At 46.0% G+C, this 22,447-nt stretch overlaps 1 protein-coding gene across 1 annotated transcript in view; it reads left to right on the plus strand.

Moving 5' to 3' along the window:
• PTK7 (protein tyrosine kinase 7 (inactive)) overlaps nucleotides 1–22,447 on the plus strand; it is a 113,903-nt gene that overhangs the window by 62,246 nt on the left and 29,210 nt on the right. Inside the window, exons 2-3 of the mRNA XM_081903786.1 lie at nucleotides 14,472–14,765; nucleotides 18,926–19,028. Coding sequence (XP_081759912.1) covers nucleotides 14,472–14,765; nucleotides 18,926–19,028 — 397 coding nt within the window. The remainder of the gene's footprint in view (nucleotides 1–14,471; nucleotides 14,766–18,925; nucleotides 19,029–22,447) is intronic.

Consider the following 22,447-nt stretch of genomic DNA (forward strand, 5'->3'; position numbering starts at 1 on the left):
CTGTATATGTTGAATGTGAAAAGTACCCACAACACTTTTAAATTTATCTTTTATGCAAATGGAGTCTTGCCCAGAAAATCCAGCAGATAGATAGACAGACAGACTGACTGATAAACAGATAAAACACACACATTTATAATAGAAGAATGTTAGCATTTGGATCCATGCCCTGTATTGCTACACCATGGAGCATCTGGGAAACCACTTTACTAGCAAAGATTTTCAACACGGGTTCTAGTAACTGGTCACCCACTGTAAAATAGAATTTAATTAGTGTCCCACAAGCTTTCTTCGCTTTGAGTTTTGCAGCCTCGATATGCCCCTTCCATGATAGTGTCTAATAGAAGAATGTACAAGTGTTGATTGAAAGAGAAAATGAAATGTATGCTAAGCTATTTTAATGTAATGCATATGTCACATATGAGAGAAGACACAAATAAGAGACCTGCATGGTTAAATAGAAATAATAACATAATCAACAAGAGTTGATTAGAAGAGAAATGAAATATACATGGAAAGCATATGCTAAGCTGTTTTAATGTAAGTTACATATGAGAGAAATCTAATAAGATGCCTGCATGGTTAAATAGTAGAGTCAATGTGCTTTATTGCCAATAGCTTGGGAGCGCATGAAGAAACACATGTAGTACCCCTATCATGTTTATCGCCCTTTATTTTTAATCTGTTTTAGTGTATTAGATGGCAAACATTTGGTGTGTAAAAATTTGCAGTGAAATTGATATGCAGCATTGCTAATTTCACTTATGCATCTTAATATAGGAACATGTGTTTCCCTTTGCTGTGTAGCCTTGAGATACTTAAGTCCGCCTTTGTTGTATAGGCAGCAGCTGCCGTGAATTGATGGATAAACAGGGCATCCTTGTAAGTCATTATTATGGGTGTGCGGCAGCTGATGATGGAAACGGCCTCTGGCATTCCTCTCTCACCAGGATGAGAGAATTAGACCTGTCTTTAGATGGGGGAGGGGATTAATCTCAAGGAACGCTGACTAGCAATCTGGGATCTGAGGATGGGGAGTGGAAGGTGAAAGGGCGTGGGCTGGCATGTGGCTTGGCTTGTTCATTGTCTGGAGAGCTTGTATTAAGATTATTCCTTGCCGGAGGTGCCCATAAAATGCATGGGTCATCTTGTCTTGCTCCAGTTCTCCCACAACAGTGGCTTGGATTGATGCTGGGAAATCCTTCTTCTGGCAAGGACTAGGGCTACAAGGTGTTCTGTCTGGCTGCCCAGATTTGATGCCCACTAAATACCTATCCCTGGGTGCCTCTCTTCCTTTCCTCCCTATTAAAGAAAAAGGTATCAGTGAAATCCTTTGCATGTACTTGGAAGTAAGTTCCCCTGTGTCCCTTGTAAAAAAGGTAACGTACCCCTGGACTGTTAAGTCCAGTCAAAGGCGACTATGGGGTTGCAGCGCTCATCTCACTTTCAGGTTGAAGGAGCTGGCGTTTGTCCACAGACAGCTTTCTGGGTCATGTAGCCAGCATGACTAAACTGCTTCTGGCACAACAGAACACCATGACAGAAACCAGAGCGCATGGAAATGCCATTTACCTTCCCGCCGCAGTGGTACCTATTTATCTACTTGCACTGGTGTGCTTTTGAACTGCTAGGTTGGTAGGAGCTGGGACTGAGCAACGGGAGCTCACCCCGTCGCAGGGATTCGAACCGCCAACCTTCTGATCTGCAGGGCCAAGAGGCTCAGTGGTTTAGACCACAGCACCACCCACATCCCATGTCACTTACATTTCAAGTACATGTAGCCTTAAAGACTAAATTGCAGTCTGATCCAGTGTGAGGGAGGTCTGAGAGGTTGCTCCTGGCCTAGGAAGAGATGCTGGAGATGTGGAAAGTGAGTAGCATATTGTCTTGACTGCAAATATCTAACCATCTCTCTCTCCCCCCACACACACCATTTAAATGTTATTTTCATCCTTAAAGGGTGATGGGTATATAATTCAGTTGACCTGAAAGCGAAAGGATGGACTCAACAAGATCTAGGAGTTGAGGAGTTCTTAAGAGGAGGTCCCTGTGATAATGTGAGGTGGGAGTGAGAGAGGAGGGGTTGTGTCTCTTTTGCCAAGTGTTTGATGGCAAGAGTGTGATTTGTATTGTCTTAATAAAATGGATCTGGTATACGCAGACTTTGTATTCTATTGGAAGCCACCTAGAGTGACTGGGGGAACCCAATCAGATGGGCGAGGTGTAAGTAAATAACTACAGTGGTACCTCGGGTTAAGAACCTAATTCATTCTGGAGGTCTGTTCTTAACCTGAAATTGTTCTTAACCTGAAGCACCACTTTAGCTAATGGGGCCTCCTGCTGCTTCTGTGCCGCCGCCACGCGATTTCTGTTCTCATCCTGAGGTAAAGTTCTTAACCTGAGGTACTATTTCTGGGTTATCGGAGTCTGAAGCGTATGTAACCTGAAGCGTATGTAACCTGACATACCACTGTATAGTAATTCATCCAGACCTTTTGAGATATTTTAAACTGCTCTCTTTAAGGAGGACTAGACTGCCATCTTGGTTGAGAAAGTCTCAGAGCATCATAGTCATTGTCTTGGCAGGTACAGTGGTACCTCGGGTTACAGATGCTTCAGGTTACATACGCTTCAGGTTACAGACTCTGCTAACCTAAAAATATTACCTTGGGTTAAGAACTTTGCTTCAGGATGAGAACAGAAATCGTGCTCCTGCGGTGCGGCAGTAGCAGGAGGCCCCATTAGCTAAAGTGGTGCTTCAGGTTAAGAAGAGTTTCAGGTTAAGAACAGACCTCCGGAACAAATTAAGTACTTAACCCGAGGTACCACTGTAGTATAATAACAGAGATCTCAGAAAACACTCAGAAGAACAGTTTTACAGTTGTTTATTATTATTATTATTATTATTATTATTATTATTATTATTATTATTATTATGTGCAGCTTTCATTAGGCTTGGCTTGAAAACAAGGTGAACCTCCTTTCAACACATCTAACGGTTCAGCTAAATTGAGTGAATTTCAACAAGTACCATCCAGTTTTGGTTTTTTTCTGGATTTCTGCATATGTTTTCTTCTGACTGTAGAGCTGATCAGGTTAGCTAGGGAAGTGACCTTTGGCGTGTGCCTGCGTCCTTTCCTGATGAATTAACGGCAAGAGCACTCTAAGACATGTTAGCTGAACTCAGGTTCCCTAGTGTTTCAAAAATGAAAGTGTGACCAGCATTGTAAAGGAAGAATTAGCAGCAATGCAGAGATACAGAACACCTGATGAGTATCTGCCTGGCACCTGGCTATTTGGGCTTCAGCTACCGATTTGTCAATTTCTTTTCGCTATCTAAATTGTAATGCGCCCGTGGATTTTGTTGCAAAGATCCCAGCAGCAAGGTTAGACGCTCTTCCGGAGGTCTCCAGGCAGCGGGGGGCGGGAGAGAAAACTTAGGAACATATAAGGCAGATGGAATGGGAGAGAGTGGGAAAAAGACAAAGCGAGGGAGGAAAAGGGGAGTGGGTCACGACTGGTTTCAGTTGTGGCCTTGGGGATCTGGCCTAATGTGTGCCCTTGTGGTGATGTGCAGTTGTGGAAATACCATTTAGGTTTAACCAAGCCCTTTACCACATGGGAGTGTAAGCCGTGCATGCAATAAGCTTATGTCGGGGCTGGAGTCAGACTCAGGTCAGCATGAAAGATGCAGGGTTCCCTTGTCAGTGAAGGTAACTATATCCAAGGAAATGGCATACAACTCAGCAACACGTCCCAGAAGGTCTTTCCCATGCGTAGGCAAACTAAGGCCCGGGGGCCGGATCTGGCCCAATCGCCTTCTGAACCCGGCCCGTGGACGGTCCGGGAATCAGCATATTTTTACATGAGTAGAATGTGTCCTTTTATTTAAAATGCATCTCTGGGTTATTTGTGGGACCTGCCTGGTGTTTTTACAGGAGTAGAATGTGTGCTTTTATTTAAAATGCATCTCTGGGTCATTTGTGGGGCATAGGAATTTGTTCATTTCCCCCCCGAAATATAGTCTGGCCCCCCACAAGGTCTGAGGGACGGTGTACTAGCCCCCTGCTGAAAAAGTTTGCTGACCCCTGGTCTTGCCCTTACGGAGCAGTCAGCGGGACTGAAGGTCCCTGCCTTCAACCCTTCCTAAGGCCCCTCCTCTCCCAATGTTTCTCAAGCAGTCTCAAACTTCATCTGCCCACCTCTGGCCTCTGCGCTGCCCTCCTCCTTATACTGCACGTTCATTGAGACCAGCAGGGAGGGGAGCTTGTAGCAGCAGGAGAGGGAGACTCCCCTGATTCTTCAGCAGTCTCTCAGTCCACCTCCTCTGCTTCAGCCTTGGTGTCTGAACTGCTCCCTGTCACAGGTTCCTCTCGCTCACTAAACCCTGTTGCCCCTTCAGCGTCCAGGCCTTCCTCCCAATCCTCTCCCTCTGACCTCTCTTCTGTGTCCCACCACTCCCCCCCTGGCTCTGAGCCTTCTTCCTCTAGGATTTCCCTTTGGGGTTCCCCAGCTGGTGCCTCCTACCACTCCTCTTTGCCTACCTGTCCCTGACAGCTGCTTACCTTAAGGCCACGTGAACTTAAGGAACCATTGGTCCAGCTGTCTCAGTGTGTCTACACTCACGGGTAGTGGTTGTCCCAGGTTTCAGGCAGGCAGCCCTACCTGGAAATGAGAGGGACTGGCCTTCTGTATGCAAGGTACAGTGGTACCTCAGGTTAAGTACTTAATTCGTTCTGGAGGTCCGTACTTAATCTGAAACTGTTCTTAACCTGAAGCACCACTTTAGCTAACGGGACCTCCTGCTGCCGCTGCGCCGCCGGAGCACGATTTCTGTTCTCATCCTGAAGCAAAGTTCTTAACCTGAACCACTATTTCTGGGTTAGTGGAGTCTGTAACCGGAAGCTTATGTAATCTGAAGTGTATGTAATCTGAGGTACCACTGTAGTTGCTGTTCTGCTGAACTATGACCCTTACCCAGGACCCAGCAGTTGTGTAAATTAACCATCATTGAAAGCCTTCTGTTGGAATGCATTGTGACTTAAATCACACACACATACGCTCTCCATATCTCTCTCTCTCTCTCTGTCTCTGAACAGACACCTCAAAATTTAAAAAGCTAAGTGTAAGTCATGGGAGAAATAATAAACATACCTAGAAGAGCTTACACCTGGTGACACTGACTAAAATAATGCAAACTCCTTTTTGCTTCCATTTTTCATTTGTGCTGGAAAATATATACTGACCCTGTGTCTTGGGAGATATAAACAAAACTTAGAGGCTCCTGAATTCAGTTCATGTAGAGGGGAGCTATGATTATACTAACATCTGTTGCTGGATAACCAGAGATATAAAACTGTGCGTTGGGATGATGGGGAAACCTACAGCGCAGTTTGCAGGAATATGGGTTACGTCACAGAATGACTGGACCTATAATAGTCTTTATTAGCTGGACATTTATTATGTGGTCTGTGGGGAGAGGGGGAATAGGCACAGAAGTCTTAACAGAACAGAACAAATGTTTTAATTGCAGAGTAGCAGCTCTGATAACAGCAGGGGTCTTGTTGAAGAGAATTTGGTCATATATAACCAGCATACGAAGACCAGTAATGACAAGGTTGCAGTCATCGCTGGAATTTCTCAAGGAAATTAATTGTCCAATGTCCAGTGTCATTTCAGTACAAGGTGATGACATTCAACCACGGCTGAGTCAAAAAAGGGTATATTTTTCACAAGCATTTTCATCAGCATCAAAGTACGCAACTGCCACACACCTATATACAATATGATTTTGAGTGGATGATTGCCGTGAAAGCTTCGTAGTTCAGTGGCAGAAGGCCCCCATGTGAAATCCTTTAGAACTTCAGATCCTTGGTGTTTATGAATGAATCTGCTAGCGATCTATGAAGCCTCTTTGCTGAATTGTTGTAAGTCCCGGGGGTTTGTTTTTTCGTTTGGCTGCTTTTGGCTTAATATTTATTTTGCATTGGTTGTAAATATAATCACACGCCCTGGGATTGCTTTGGCTATGAAGAACGGGCGATAAACATTACAAGTAAATAAATGAAGAAAGCTGCAGAATGGCGGCGGCATTTTGTTTGCAGTTTTCCTCAGTAAAAATGACTCTTTTTAAAAAAATATGCATAAGCCTCTTAGCATTTGTCTCGTATCAGACTGACCCTGAAATACCAAGCTGCTTTGGCCTTGTTCCATGTGAGAGCTCATTCCTGGGGACGGCATCAGATCGAGAGCAGCAACTGTTGAATTACCCTTTGTTTGCCTTTCTATGGCCAGCTTGTAACCTGAGGAGCGCAAAAATGTGCAGCTATTTGTAGGCGCTGGCTTCAGAGCGCTAATTGTGAAATCTCCGAGGTAGGAAGCCAGCCTGATTCTGCTGCTAGGTTCACTCACGGCGGACCAATTCCCACCGTGGCATTGTCAATGGGCATGTGTCCTCAGGACTGGCCACGTGACCCAACTTGCTCTCTGTCAGCGGCGTGACCCAGAAGTCCCAGTTGGTTGTTGGGTGAGGTAGGAGCCATTCAACCTCTGCTTCCTGCCATTCATTGATCCTTTTCCATTGCTCCATTCCAGCTGCAGTTACTCATTGATGCAGCTGAAACTCTCCTTCCTTCCTTCCTGGAGAGAGAGAGAGGGAGAGAGAGAGAGAGAGAGCACAACACAACATAGGCCGCTCACAGCACCTCAGGCTGTTCTGCTGACTAAGACCCATTTGCATCACCAAGTAACAACTGGTTAAATTTAATCCCACTGGTGCTACCGTCACACAAACTCACTGACTGTAGGTATTAGCGCTAGTATTATTATAAAAGCAATTATCAAGTTAGTTCTTGCACCTCGGTAGGGCATAGGGGTGTAAACTCAGAAATCTGATGCTGAGTTTCTGCATAACTCGAGTTAACATGTTTGCGGACGCTCTCTGAATAGGGACACACAGGAAAAGACTGAAATGATGAACTGTTGCTCATGGATGTGAAGCCTCAATTCGCATTGCTGGCAGGTCTCAGAAGTCATAGAATCATTAGAATCATAGAGTTGGAAGAGACCAGAAGGGCCATCGAGTCCAACCCCCTGCCAAGCAGGAAACACCATCAGAGCACTCCTGACATATAGTTGTCAAGCCTCTGCTTAAAGACCTCCAAAGAAGGAGACTCCACCACACTCCTTGGCAGCAAATTCCACTGTCGAACAGCTCTTACTGTCAGGAAGTTCTTCCTAATGTTTAGGTGGAATCTTCTTTCTTGTAGTTTGGATCCATTGCTCCGTGTCTGCTTCTCTGGAGCAGCAGAAAACAACCTTTCTCCCTCCTCTATGTGACATCCTTTTATATATTTGAACATGGCTATCATATCACCCCTTAACCTCCTCTTCTCCAGGCTAAACATGCCCAGCTCCCTTAGCCGTTCCTCATAAGGCATCGTTTCCAGGCCTTTGACCATTTTGGTTGCCCTCCTCTGGACACGTTCCAGTTTGTCAGTGTCCTTCTTGAACTGTGGTGCCCAGAACTGGACACAGTACTCCAGGTGAGGTCTGACCAGAGCAGAATACAGTGGCACTATTACTTCCCTTGATCTAGATGCTATACTCCTATTGATGCAGCCCAGAATTGCATTGGCTTTTTTTGGCTCGGCCTGGCCTGCTCTGGGAAGAGGGGAGATTGAGGCTGCATGCAAGTTACTCATTGTCACATCAACTTTGGGAGCCTTTTAGCTTAGAGGAGGGCTTCCCAAACTTGGGTCTCCAGGTGTTTTGGGACTACAGAATTGCAGTCTGAAAAACAGCTGGAGACCCAAATTTGGGAAACAAACTTAGAGGAAGGACATGTAAGAGGTGACATGATAGAAGTTTATAAAATTATGCAAGGAATAGAGAAAGCAAGTAGAGAAAAGTCGCCATCCCCCCAGAACACTAGAACTCATAGAACATAATAATAATAATAATAATAATAATAATAATAATAATAATAATAATAATTTATTTATACCCCGCCCACCTGGCCAAGTTACTCCAGCCACTCTGGGCGGCTTCCAATCAAGTGTTAAAAACAATACAGCATTAAATATTAAAAACTTCCCTAAACAGGGCTGCCTTCAGATGTCTTTTAAAGATAAGATAGCTACTTATTTCCTTCACATCTGAAGGGAGGGCGTTCCACAGGGCGGGTGCCAGTACCGAGAAGGCCCTCTGTCTGGTTCCCTGTAACCTGGCTTCTTGCAGTGAGGGAACCACCAGAAGGCCCTCAGCGCTGGATCTCAGTGTCCAGGCTGAACGATGTGGGTGGAGACGCTCCCTTCAGGTATACAGGTATAATGAAGCTGAGTGTTGGAAGATTCAGGACAGATAATAGAAACCACTTCTTCATGCAGCAAATAGATGGCTCTCCAGATGTTGGTGGACTATAATTCCCATTGTTCCTGAGCATGTCCCAACAACATCTGGAGGCCCACCCACCTGCCCTAGGTAAAAAGTAAAGCGCCTGGCCACTTTTTAAAATTTCCCAGGACAGCAAACCTAGGTAGATTGCATGCCTTAGATTTGTCCCGAATGCGGAGATGTATCTGTTTACCTGCCTGGGTGCATGTTCAGGGCTTGTGATCTGCATCTTGCGTATCTGCGGAAAGGTACAAAGAACCCCTTTAGCTTTTATTTGCCTTGGAAACATCTGCTAGGTGGAACTCCCCTACAGGCTTCCAGTACAGATTTTTACTGCAGCATCTGAAGGAAAGAGCCCATGGGCTATGCCCATTCCCGTTTTATATCTGTTTATTGGCCAGATCAAAGCACCGACTTTCAGTAAGCTTTCTTCAAAGGACATTTATGTGCGGAAATGTCGCCCCTTCCCTCGCTTCTGCGACCCTCCTTTGAAAATTCTGAAACACATGAGCTTCAGGAGCTGCAAAATGATGAACCCCAGTTGCAGCAAAGCTTTGGAATTTGCAGAGCTAGCAGCTTCAAGACCAGGCAAGGATTCTTGGGGATATTTTAGGCTGCTGTAGAATGGCATTTCTTAGCCTTCCCCCCCCTTCTTTCTTTTACAACCCACAGGTCTAGCCTCTTGATCCATTTTTTTCAAGTTCAAAGGATGGCTGAAACACACTTTAATGCAACGAAGGCTAACAATCCCTACCCTGCCATTTTCAGTTTCTCAATTTGTGCAACAAGTTTTTGCAGAAGGATTTAAAAATAAATAAATCACCACACACCTTTCCCTTAAGTTAGCACAGTCATATATCCAGACACAGTTATGGAGTAGCATTTTCCTCACAAGCACTCAAAATGTTGTTGCTGGGAAAATGTGTCTCTCCATCACTACCAATATTGCTTCAATGATGATGATGATGATGATAATTTATTATTTATACCCCGCTCATCTGGCTGGGCTTTCCCAGCCACTCTGGGTGGCTTCCAACAAAATATTAAAATACAGTAATCCTTCAAACACTAAAAGCTTCCCTAAACAGGGCTGCCTTCAGATGTATTCTAAAAGTCTGGTGGTGGTGGTTCTCTTTGACATCTGGTGGGAGGGCATTCCACAGGGCGGGTGCCACTACCGAGAAGGCCTTCTGCCTGGTTCCCTGTAACTTGGCTTCTCACAGGGAGGGAACCACCAGAAGGCCCTCGGCACTGGACCTCAGTTTGCTATGATGTCTTCTTAGACCTGTGACATCAGTAGTGAACAGTGAAACAACTTTTTCCCATACCCGCCATGATTTTGTTCATCTTTCAAACCTTTTTTTTAAAAAAATACCTTTGTGCAATCTTACAGGATTCCTTTTGGTGTACCGACCTCCCCGCTGCACCAAGGATTCCCTGTCTGAGCTGCTTCAGGTCGTGGCGGATTTTCTCCTAGAGACACCTAGTTTGGTTGTCCTAGGGGATTTTAACATCCATGCCGACACGACCTTACAAGGGGCAGCTCGGGACTTCGTGGAAAGCATGGCCTCCATGGGGCTGTCCCTGAATAAGTTTGGCCCAACTCATAGTCATGGACATGCCTTAGACCTGGTGTTCACCTCTAGTGACGTGGGTGATCTGACACTAAGTAAAAGTGAAACAAAAGAAGTGCCATGGTCAGATCACTTCCTGGTGCAACTGGACTTCTCCGCGACCCTTCCCCTCTGCAGGGAGGTGGGACCAATTCGGATGGTCCGCCCCCGCCACTTAATGGATCCAAATGGTTTCCAGAGAGTGGTAGGGGATGCCTTATCCCATGTTGATGGCCTTTCAGCTGATTCCCTGGTGGCCCGCTGGAATGCGGAGTTAACCAGGGCTATCGACTGTCTGGCTCCGAAGCGCCCTCTCCGATTGCATGGAGCCCGGACAGCTCCGTGGTTTTCTTCGGAGCTGAGGGCGATGAAACAATCGCTGAGACGGCTAGAGCGTCGGTGGCAAAAAACTCACTCCGAATCTGACCGGACACAGGTTAGAGCTCAACGTCGAGCCTACCAAGTGGCGATAGCGACGGCGAAGAAGATTTTCTTCACCGCCTCTATTGCATCTGCAGAAAATAGTAGCAGGAGACTTTTTCAGGTGGTTCGTAATTTAACAGAACCACCTTTACCACCGGGGCTTTGTAAAGACCCCAAGATCTCCTGCAACGATTTTGCAAAGTTTTTTGCGGATAAAATCACTCATATTCGGAAGGAGCTAGACACCACCGTGGGAGCAGGGCTGGGGCGGGAGAGTGCTAGAGCTCTGCCTGGTCAAGTTGCATGGAATCGATTTCAATCCATTACCCCCGAGGATGTGGACAGGCTGCTTGGACGCGTGAAACCAACCACCTGTCTCCTGGATCCTTGCCCATCCTGGCTAATAAAAGCAAGCCGGGAAGGGCTGGGCGATGGGCTCTGCGGGGTGGTGAATGCTTCCCTCTGTGAGGGAGCATTCCCAGATCCGCTGAAGGAGGCGGTCATCAAACCGCTTCTTAAAAAACCATCTTTAGACCCGGCCAGTATGGCCAACTATCGCCCAGTCTCAAATCTTCCATTCTTGGGCAAGGTGATTGAGCGCGTGGTTGCTGAACAACTCCAGGCACGCCTGGAGGATGCGGACCATTTGGATCCCTTCCAATCGGGATTCAGGCCTCATCATGGGACTGAAACTGCCTTGGTCGCGCTGGTTGATGATCTCCGGCGAGCTAGGGACAAAGGTGAGAGTTGTTTCCTAGTTCTGCTGGATCTCTCAGCGGCCTTTGATACAATCGACCATAACATCCTTCTGGACCGTCTAGGAGGGCTGGGAGCTGGGGGCACTGTTATACAGTGGTTTCGCTCCTTCCTCCTGGGCCGTGTTCAGAAAGTGGTGGTGGGGGATGAGTGTTCAGACCCCTGGGCCCTCACTTGTGGGGTGCCTCAGGGTTCCGTCCTCTCCCCCATGCTTTTTAACATCTATATGAAGCCGCTGGGAGAGATCATCAGGGGGTTTGGACTGGGTGTCCATCAATATGCAGATGATACCTAGCTCTACCTCTCTTTCAAATCAGAACCAGTGAAGGCGGTGAAGGTCCTGTGTGAGTGCCTGGAGGCGGTTGGAGGATGGATGGCGGCTAATGGATTGAGGTTGAATCCTGACAAGACAGAAGTACTGTTTTTGGGGGACAGGGGGCGGGCTGGTGTGGGGGACTCCCTGGTCCTGAATGGGGTAACTGTGCCCCTGAAGGACCAGGTGCGCAGCCTGGGAGTCATTTTGGACTCACAGCTGTCCATGGAGGCGCAGGTCAATTCTGTATCCAGGGCAGCTGTCTACCAACTCCACCTGGTACGCAGGCTGAGACCCTACCTGCCCGCGGACTGTCTCGCCAGAGTGGTGCATGCTCTAGTTATCTCCCGCTTGGACTACTGCAATGCGCTCTACGTGGGGCTACCTTTGAAGGTGACTCGGAAACTACAACTAATCCAGAATGCGGCAGCTAGACTGGTGACTGGGGGCAGCCGCCGAGACCACATAACACCGGTCTTGAAAGACCTACATTGGCTCCCAGTACGTTTCCAAGCACAATTCAAAGTGCTGGTGTTGACCTTTAAAGCCCTAAACGGCCTCGGCCCAGTATACCTGAAGGAGCGTCTCCACCCCCATCGTTCTGCCCGGACGCTGAGGTCCAGCGCCGAGGGCCTTCTGGCGGTTCCCTCATTACGAGAAGCAAAGCTACAGGGAACCAGGCAGAGGGCCTTCTCGGTAGTGGCACCCGCCTTGTGGAACGCCCTCCAATCAGATGTCAAAGTGATAAATAACTACCTTACTTTCAGAAGACATCTTAAGGCAGCCCTGTTCAGGGAAGTTTTTAATCTGTGATATTTTAGTGTATTTTTGGTTTTTGTGGAAGCCGCCCAGAGTGGCTGGGGAAACCCAGCCAGATGGGCGGGGTACAAATAATAAATTATTATTATTATTATTATTATAGGAGGCAGAGTTCTTCTATGTGCTGCTCAAGCAACAGGGAGCGCTTGGGATATTCACACAAACATTAAAAAATGGCAAATGCTACCATCTCCTTCTGCTTCCCATAGCGATGCCCCTCCTTTTCCTTGTACCTCATCAAATATAGTCTTTTGAATTTCGAAGCCTTGAGAAGCATTCGTACACCCCTAATTTCAAGCTATACTTGCTTTGCTTTCTGCTTTTGATATTTGGGACACAAATTTGGTAAGGTTGATAGCAAGGCCTCTCCCTATCTCCATTAGATATTACCTTGCTGGGACTAAACACAGCGGCCATGCCATGGAGCAGAATATTTTCCATTTCTGAAAATGCTTTTGTTTTGTTTTTTGGGGGTTTTTTTGAAATGTTAATTGCTAACCTAAGGATTAGCTATAATACCAGCCAAACTGGGCAGTTTCAAAGTTGTAATTAACTTATTTCTTCCCCCTAGGTGATTATCCCTAGGAAGCATGTATTTAAAATATTTATTTTAAAAATTGTGTGTGTGCATGCACACAAAGACTTTCTTCTTTTTGAATAGTGTGTGTGTTTGGGTGTGTGTGAGCAGGGTCAATTAAAACCAAAAGCACATATTCAAACCTGCTCAATTTGATCTCAGTTAATTTAGTATGCTGGGGGGGGGGCTTGGGAGGTGGAATCTAGTTTGAAATTTTCTGGGGGGAAAACCCATGTTATTAATTTTGAAATAATCTTGGGAAAATGGAGTTGTGGTTCACCGCTCAGGGTCATCTGAACAAGCTTTCGGATCCTTGTAACATTTCCCGCATGTGTGAACTGAGGATTCTGGGAGGCCCTACTCTGATTTTGTGATCCGTAAAACGTTAAGAGTCATTTACAGTCCAGCTATGGCGCCTTAGTCTTTATAGCTTAAGGCAATAAAGCTCCTGCTGTTAGGTCTGGCAAATCTCAGTTTTGGTGTCCAGGTGGTGCCCATCTCATAAGCACTTCAGGGCCTTGTTAAGGTATATATTTAACAATAAAACTCTTCTTTCCACATAAAATTATTCCATTCTGAATTTACAAGTTAGGATAGAATGCCTTTGTGTGGGTTTCACATTACAGCAATGCGCTCCACACCTAGACAGCTAGGTGGCGTGGATTGGAGAGGAGCTTAATGTTGACGCTCGTCCTTTCTTGAAGCTCCAGCTCTGTTTACATGTTCTAGATGGGCTCTTCTTGCAAGACGACTTTCCTTGTGTAAATGCCATCGTTGGAGAGTATATTACCTAATCATGTGGGAAGCAGCACTATTTCAGGGCTAAAAGCATGCTCTCTAACCATATTTTGAAGGTCTAAAAACTTTTTGGTAACTTACTAGTGGAAAGCCACTAGAAGTTTGCTTTTGTGTCATCGGGAGGAAAAGACTCATGCAGCTTACAGCCAGGCCATAGCAGTAGACTAGAGACTGCCATTTTCGAAAGAGCTTCACAACTCAAACTGAGAACAGCGTGTTGGGTGGGCATCATACTTTTTGAGGGTTCTGGTCTTCTGCCTGTGGCAACAGCACACTCTTGCCCTGGATACATCTTAGAGAGCCAGTGTGGTGTAGTGGTTAAGAGTGGTGGACTCGTAATCTAGTGAACTGGGTTCGATTCCCCGCTCCTCCACATGCAGCAGCTGGGTGACCTTGGACTAGTCACACTTCTCTGAAGTCTCTCAGCCCCACTCACCTCACAGAGTGTTTGTTGTGGGGGAGGGAGGGAAAGGAGATAGTTAGCCGCTTTGAGACTCCTTCAGGTAGTGATAAAGCGGGATATCAAATCCAAATTCTTCTTCTTCTACTACTTATTATAGAATTATAATAAGTGTCAATGGAATTTTTAACGATCTCCACAATCCCAAGAATTAGAAATTTAGTTGATCTTTTCAATGGCTGCTGAGATTCTTCCAACGCAGCCCAATACGTTAGACTTACTATAATTTAAGGATGCATTTCGTTTTCCTCTATCTGCTCCCAAAAAAACTTCCACGGTTTGAGGTCTTATCTTCTTCCTCCTTTGTTTGTTTTTCAGCTGTTGGGACTCAAGCTAAGATATCCTTCACGAAGGAGCCGTATTCCCAGGATGCTTTTCATGGCCGCAGCGCCATTTTGCGCTGCGAAGTGGAGGACCCAAGAGACACAGAGTTTGAGTGGCTGCAGAATGGCGTCCCCGTCCAGGACACTGAGCGCCGCTTCAAGGAAGGGAGCAGCCTTCAGTTCACATCTGTCGACCGGCATCAAGATGACGGGAACTTCCAGTGTGTGGCCAGGAACGTAGTGACTGGAGAAGAAGCCCGGACCACAAATGCATCTTTTAACATAAAGTGTAAGCACACCTTGGTTACAAACTGGGCTTGGTTGGTTGGTTTCGGCACCAGCATTATTGAATCCAAACTGGCACAAACAATTGATTGTATTTGAAATATGTATATGTTACCTTTCAGAGAGAAGCCTTCCCAAAAGTGTTAAAAAATAATTATGGCAACAAACCAAAAGAGTAGCCTCCAAACTACTTGTATACAAATATACAATCACTTTTTTAAAAAATCAACAGTGGGAACCAAACCCACCCCCCTCTAAAGGTTTTTCATACACACCAACTTTATATCTAGTCTAAACTATATACATACACAAAAAGTTGGTTTTGTGGAGTGGGGTTGGTATGGATTTGTATATTCCAATATACAGTCATAACCTTGGAAGTCAAATGCCTTGCGAGTCAAACGTTTTAGTTCCTGAATGCCGCAAACCCGGAAGTGAGTGTTCTGGTTTGTGAACGTTTTTTGGAAGCCGAACGTCTGACGCAACTTCTGCAGCTTCCGATTGAGTGCAGGAAGCTCCTGCAGCCAATCGGAAGCCATTTTGGAACGTTTTCGGAAGTCGAACGGACTTCCGGTAGAAATTGTGTTCGAGAACCAAGGTATGACTGTATTGTTACGTACCACATTAGGAACCTTTGGGGTGAAGAGTAGATAAGCAAACAGTATAATAGAGAATAAGAGTTGGTGGCTAAACGACTTAGAAAAACACCTCAGGCTACGTTCTAGAGAGAGCCTGCACAACAATTTGACATAACGTTATAAGGCGCTTATTTTTTTTTACCCTGGGTTCCACATCGTTGTTAGGTTATCAGGAAAGTCCACCTTTGTGTCGAAAAGCCAGGACCTTAAAATAGCCAATTTTGCGACACATACAAATGCGTACCTTAAAACACGCACCTGTTGTTCCTTTCACCCAGATCGCAGGCGCGCTGGGTGTGCTCAGACTTTCTTTTTTATTATTTTTTTAAAAATAGTATTTATTACTTTTAAACATTACAAAAAAGAAGAAAAGAAAGAAAAGCGAAGAGAAAAAAAGAAAAACAATACAATACAATATATAAACAATACACAACACAACATTAACACAATAAACTAAACAAAACAAAGCAAAAACAATTTAAAACATACCATTTCAATATCATATCTTACATTCACTTGTTTCAACAACCTCCTCACACCTCCCATTTTGTATTCCACTTCTATTAATTGTTTCAGCAATTCCTTTCCATCTTCCTCTATTTTCTGTCATATAATTATCTTAATTAACTTTCTTTCCATGCACACACATATGTATTCTCTCAATCACGCCAGCACAAGAATGTGCTCCGCAGGCAGCAAGGAAAAGGGGCTTTGGAGAAACTGCTGTTCTCCCCTCCCGGTAGGCAAAAAACTGCAAGGAAACTGTGCAGCTACTATCTTGGCCCGAAGCCTGGAGCCAAGCAGGTCTGTCTCTGATCAGAGGCTGCCTCGCAACCCTTTGCATGTTCTGCCATCAGCCCCACTGCAAAGAGGTGGGATGAAGATTAAATGCATAACCCTCCCGCGAGCTGCAGCTGCATGTTTTTCCCTGAGGCAAGTGATTGTTCCAGAAAGCAGCTGCTGAAATGGCAGAGCTTTACGGCTCTCTTACAGTAGCTTAGTCCCATTGGCCATCACCTAGGCTGAGCCAGCTTTTAGAGCCAGGTTGTACTGAAGCCTATTACAAATGTCATTCTTGGTTCATAGTGAGGCCAGCACAAAAGGAGTCGGGAGGGATTTGCAAGGAGACAGATGTAAGCAATGGAGAGAATGTCTGGTTTAGCCTGCTGGTTCAGGTTTAGCACCTCAGGTGTAAATCCTCTGCCTGGCACATTTCTTCGATGTTTGCCTCTCTCTCTCTTCCTCTCTCTCTCTCTCTCTCTCTCTCTCTCTCTCTCTCTCTCTCTCTCTCCATCCTGCCATGAATTCTGCCGCAGAGCCACAGGAATGTGACATCCTCATTAGTGGCCCAGCTGTGCTCTTCAGTGTGATCAGATAACATATACAATAGCTCTCACCTGCTGCAATGTAATTGTAGAAAGTCCACTCTGGATAGGGTTGCCATATTTCAAAAAGTAAAAAACCAGGACACCCTGAAAGTTGTTGAGCCAGTTGTTGAGCCAGGACAAAGCGCCGCCTTTCAGAAACCCCTCCCCCCCCCCGGATGTCAACTGCACTTTTGAAATCCTGTTAATTTCCAGGAAAATCCGGACGTATGGCAGCTCTAACTTTGGAATAGTGTTAGAAACTCAAGATCTATAAGCCAGGCGGCAAATGGCTCCTTAGACCAGGAATGTATCTCCAGATGGTGGTGACTGCAGCTGTCATCCTGGCAACCTGGGCGACTTCACTGATAGACAGGTGAAAAATGCGCCTGGCAAATTTCAGGCACTGCTTTGGAAACGTCCCAGGACTTTTGTGATGCACCAAAACAACAAGTACTACATATGACTGGAGCATTTGTAAATACAGGCATTTGACAAGAGAGCCTAGACTTCGCTCCATCTGCCATCGTGGCAGGGCTGCTCCTTGAAATATCAATAACTTTTGACTAGAGGTAGGGAACCTGTGTCTCTCCAGGTGTTGGTTGGGACTCCAACACCCACTATTCCAAGTCAGCAAGGCCAGTAGCCAGAACTCATGGGAGTTGTAGTCCAGGAACACCTGGAGGGCTGCAGGGCCCCCACCCCTCCTTTTGACCCATATGTACCTAATTCTTTGACTGGGGGAATTTGCCAGCCACATAGAATGGAAGCCTTCCATATGTAAACCGAAATTTTCCACCTGCCGTTTTTGTTGAGCCTCAAACCATAGGTGGCACAACACTTCTTCTGCTAGTTATTACCTGGCCTCCTGTTCTCAGTACTCCAGGGCTTGAGCAGGTGCAGAGCTGGTTGCACCATGAGAGCTCGCTACTTTTTGTATAGCTATCTCCAAGCACAAATTGAACAGTCAAAGTATAATCTATTTATTTCAATTATAAAGGTAAAGGGACCCCTGACCGTTAGGTCCAGTCGTGGCCGACTCTGGGGTTGCGGCATTCATCTCGCTTTATTGTCCAAGGGAGCTGGCATACAGGTCATGTGGCCAGCATGACTAAGCCGCTTCTGAACAACCAGAGCAGCACACGGAAACGCCGTTTACCTTCCCGTCAGAGTGGTACCTATTGATCTACTTGTACTTTGATGTGCTTTCAAATTGCTAGGTTGGCAGGAGCAGGAACCGAGTAAAGGGAGCTCACCCCGTCGCAGGGATTTGAACCACTGACCTTCTGATCGGCATGCCCTAGGCTCTGTGGTTTAACTCAATATAAAAGTACCTGATATAATACAGTGGTGCCCCGCAAGACGAATGCCTCGCTAAACGAAAAACCCGCAAGACGAAAGGGTTTTCCGATTTTTAGCGGCTTCGCAAGACGAATTTCCCTATGGGCTTGCTTCACAAGACGAAAGCCCATAGGGAAATCTCCGGGGACAGCGGGGAAGCGCAGTGCGCCTTCTCCTCTGTTCCCGGACCTGTCCTGAAGGCTTGCGGTGGGAGGTCCGGGAACAGAGGAGAAGGCGCGCAGCGCTTCTCCTCTGTTCCTGGGGTTTGCGGTGGGAGGAAGGTTTTTCCTCCCCACCGCCAACATTCAGAACAGCATTCTGAATGTTGGCGGTGGGGAGGAAAGCCCTCCTCCCACCGCAAGCCTTCAGGACAGGTCTGGGAACAGAGGGGAAGGCGCGCAGAAAAGTCCTTCTCCCCCCGTCAGCCTTCAGAGGAGGTCCGGGGACAGACTGTCCCCGGACCTGGTCTGAAGGCGGTCTCCCTAGGAACGCATTAATTGATTTTCAATGCATTCGCAAGACGAAAAACATGCAAGAAGAAAAAACTTGCGGAACGAATTAATTTCGTCTTGCGAGGCACCACTGTAATAATAATTAATATAGGCAGGACTGATAAATGGTTTGCATTGCCAATACACAGCTCGGTGGGGGTTTTCCCCAGTGCAGAGCAAGTGCCATCATGCAAAGGTGGAAGCTGTCTTGCATTCCTGTAGTGACCCTTTGACACCTGGTGTCAGGTATATGGATGCTTCCATTTCCAAAGCACAGAGGCCTGAAAGTGACCTTTGTTTTGTTTTCTCTCCCCACCCTCTTTTCATTAGGGATCGAAACAGGGGGAGTTGTCCTGAAGAACCCGGCCAGAGTGGAAGATATACAGAGTTCTGCTCCAGTAACGTTGCGATGCCATATTGATGGGCACCCTCGGTAAGGAGTCGCCAATGTGAATGATTTGAAACGGTTTCTCCCGGCTACCTCTCCTGCATTCCCACCCCAGAAAAGACACCCTTGGAAACTCCTTCCTCCAACAAACTTTTCTTTAAAGATTTTTTTAATTGGTTTTTAAACAAATGCACTAGATATCAAACACTTATCCAGCAGTACTTGCAATGGTCTCTAGACATGAACGTACACATTCAACATTCAAATATATTACTTAAACATAGCCTCTCCATTGAGGATAGGGAGCTGTTGGGATAACAAGGTCCTGATTTGGGTCATTAACATAGTTAAAGAAAGGGTTATTGGAAGGTATCTCTATTCGTTATGCCTTTAAGTGCCCTCTTGCTGTATCCCAAATATTTGTTGGTTTCTGCTTCCCTCACTGAGCAGCAGAAGTGCTTGTCACAAGACAATGTTTACATTCCACAGTCTGTACTGTTGGAGGTTTTCCCACGGGAACGGGAGACTGGATGTGACGTACACTGGTTTCCTGTTTTTCACTGCTCTTTGCAGTTTCAGTTTGTGATTCTCTCCGTGCTTCAGAGGAGAGATGACGCTTCTCTGCTCCAGCAGAGGGAAAATGTTTTTCTGTAACTTACCAGCTTTGAACTGTAAATAAAGTAGTATAGAGCATGTTGGCTCATACTTCTCATCATTCCGCTGTGCACTGGACACTGCTTATCAACAACATTTGGTTTCGGGCCCAGAAAAATGCAGTGTTTTGAGATTGGTCTTCAGAAGTCGGGCTCCTGGCAAAGGAATAAAGGAGCAAAGAGGATCGGAACAGCGGCAGAGGCACGGATCGCAAGGTATCTGCTCTGCGCGTCAAAATGATTGATGAAGGTATGTGCTACTGCTCCGGGCAGCCTGCCAGCTTCTAATTAATGGCTTTATGGCTGGACTTTGAACTTTTAAAGCCGGTTTTGCCGCGGCACAGGCAAATGGCTCAAAGGGACGCTATGCTGGGGGAAAACGAAAGTAAAGTGCTGTTGTTTCAAAGCAGCTGCAAATGTGACGCAGCAAAAATTAAAGGGCAACATTGAGAAAGCACTTGGGGACTATCACTTTTGAGCTTGCTTTTGGAATGCAGTTTGAAACAGCTGCAGATAAGCAACGCAGCATACAGAAAGGCGCAGGCTCAAAGGCAGAGGCTGTTTTGAAATTGCCTTTGGATTAAAGCAGCTTGATTTAAAGCAGCAGCAGACAAGCAGAAATGGCGACTGCAAAGCTAGCTGATGCTTGTGGGATTCCTAAGCTCAATAAGAAAAATTACGCGGACTGGGTTTTGTATGCAGAGGCAATTCTGCGGAAAGAGGGTCTGTTTGAGGTGATTACAGACAACCCCCCAGCTCCAGTTACAGATGAATGGAAAGCTAAGGATTCCAAGGCAAGGGGAACTCTTACATTGATAGTATCCCCAGAAGAGCTCTGTCTATTGCGTGATAAGACCTCAGCCAAAGAAATTTGGGATGCTTTGAAAGAGGCTCACTTAAGGACAGAAGCTGGGTCCACTATGTTTTACTTCAACAAGCTGCATAATATGGCTCTTGCTGAAGGTGGAGATGTGCGTATACATCTGATGGAGATGCAGAATCTGAGACATGAGCTGCAACAGAGAGGACTCAACTTTCCAGAGGCTGTGTATTCCTTCATGATACTACAATCTTTGGGTTCAGGTTGGGAGTCTGTTGCGACTCAGATTGCTATACAGCCAACTGCTCAGCTGACAGTGAACTATGTTACTGCCGTGATATTGAATGAAGCGGATCACCGCGGTGCTAGCTGCATCAACAAGGGGGAGACTTCACAGTCGTCATCCCGCAGTGCAGTGGAACCACCAGATGGCGCCAAAGCTTTGAAGGCAGTGAAATGCTACTCATGTGGACGTCTAGGCCATATGAAGAGGGATTGCAAATATCCCAGGGCCAAGACAGAGCAGCGCAGCGGAAGCTCATCGCGTGGAAAAGGCCAGAGCAAAGGCAAAGGTCCGGTGTCCAGGACAACGCAGCACAAGGCAATGGTCTCACGCTACGCTCCAAAGGTTGCAGAGGTTACAGAGGTCCAGAAGACGTCTAGATCTTTCTTCGTTGTTGATTCAGCTGCAACGCATCACATGTGCAACGATAAGCGACTGTTCGTGTCTTTTACACCGCAGGAAGGTGCGATTCACCAGGCGGATGACCACACTATCCCCAGTAAAGGCTACGGAACTGTTGTTCTTCACAGTTTGGACTTATCGATACAGGACGTGCTTTATGTGCCGGACGCGAAACATAATCTGCTTAGCGTTGGACAGCTGATGGAGCGGAAAATAGACGTTTCCTTTACGAACAATAAGTGCATCATCACAAAGAAAAATGATTATCAATTGTATGCTGAATTTGTTGATCGTTTGTTTCTTTTGTATTATGATGATGTTGTGCAGGATGACACTTGTTGCATTGCAGGTTCTAACAAAAGTTTGCATGCAGAATGTATTCACGATTTTCACAGAAAATTTGGACATTTGCATTTTGAGGCAGTATCTAAAATGCCTGCCTTGGTTGAAGGTATGACTATTAAACCCTGCAGGTACCACATGAAGTGCAAGGCATGCGCAGCAAACAAGGTGAAAATGGCTGCGAAAGGTAAGGTGTCTAGTAGGCAAGCTACAGAACCATACCAGGTTGTTCATGCTGATTTGGTTGGACCACTAGCGCCCTCTTTGGGTGGGAATAGGTACTTCATGGTTCTTATTGATGCATTTTCCAGGTATATTTATGTGTACAATCTCAAGCAGAAATCAGAGGCTTTTCCTAGGTTCAAGGAATTCTGTGCTTGGTTGGGAAATGTGCATGGTAAGAAGATTAAGATTCTTTTCACCGACCGGGGGGGAGAGTTCACTTCTCAGCAGTTTGAAGCTTTTCTGGCTGAGAAAGGAATTCAACACGATTTGTCTAGTCCTCGCTCGCCATGGCAGAATGGACTTGCGGAACGAGCAAATCAGACATTGCTTCAAGGGTTAAAGACCTTGCTGCATGATGCAAATCTTCCAGAGAGTTATTGGGCCGAAGCTCTCTCATGTTTCACTTACAGTTATAATCGCAGGTTATCTTCAGCGATTGGTTGTACCCCCTATGAGAAGATGTTTGGCAAGAAGCCATACATCAAACACATGAAAATTTTTGGTTCGGACATGTGGGTTCACTCACCACAACACTCAAAGTTAGACAAGCGTGGTTTGCATGGTATCTTTCTAGGTTATCAGAAAGGGTCTTACAGAATAATGATGACTGACTCTAAGGAAATTAAGCTCACAAGAAGTGTTGAGTCCAATGCCAAGTGGGGGGAGAATGTGGGAATTTTCCAATGTTATCCTGATGACAGTGATGAGACTGAGGATAGTCAAAAGCAACCGCAACAAC

The sequence above is a fragment of the Podarcis melisellensis genome (assembly GCF_964234715.1).
Source record: "Podarcis melisellensis genome assembly, chromosome: 3".
Lineage (NCBI taxonomy): Eukaryota > Metazoa > Chordata > Lepidosauria > Squamata > Lacertidae > Podarcis > Podarcis melisellensis.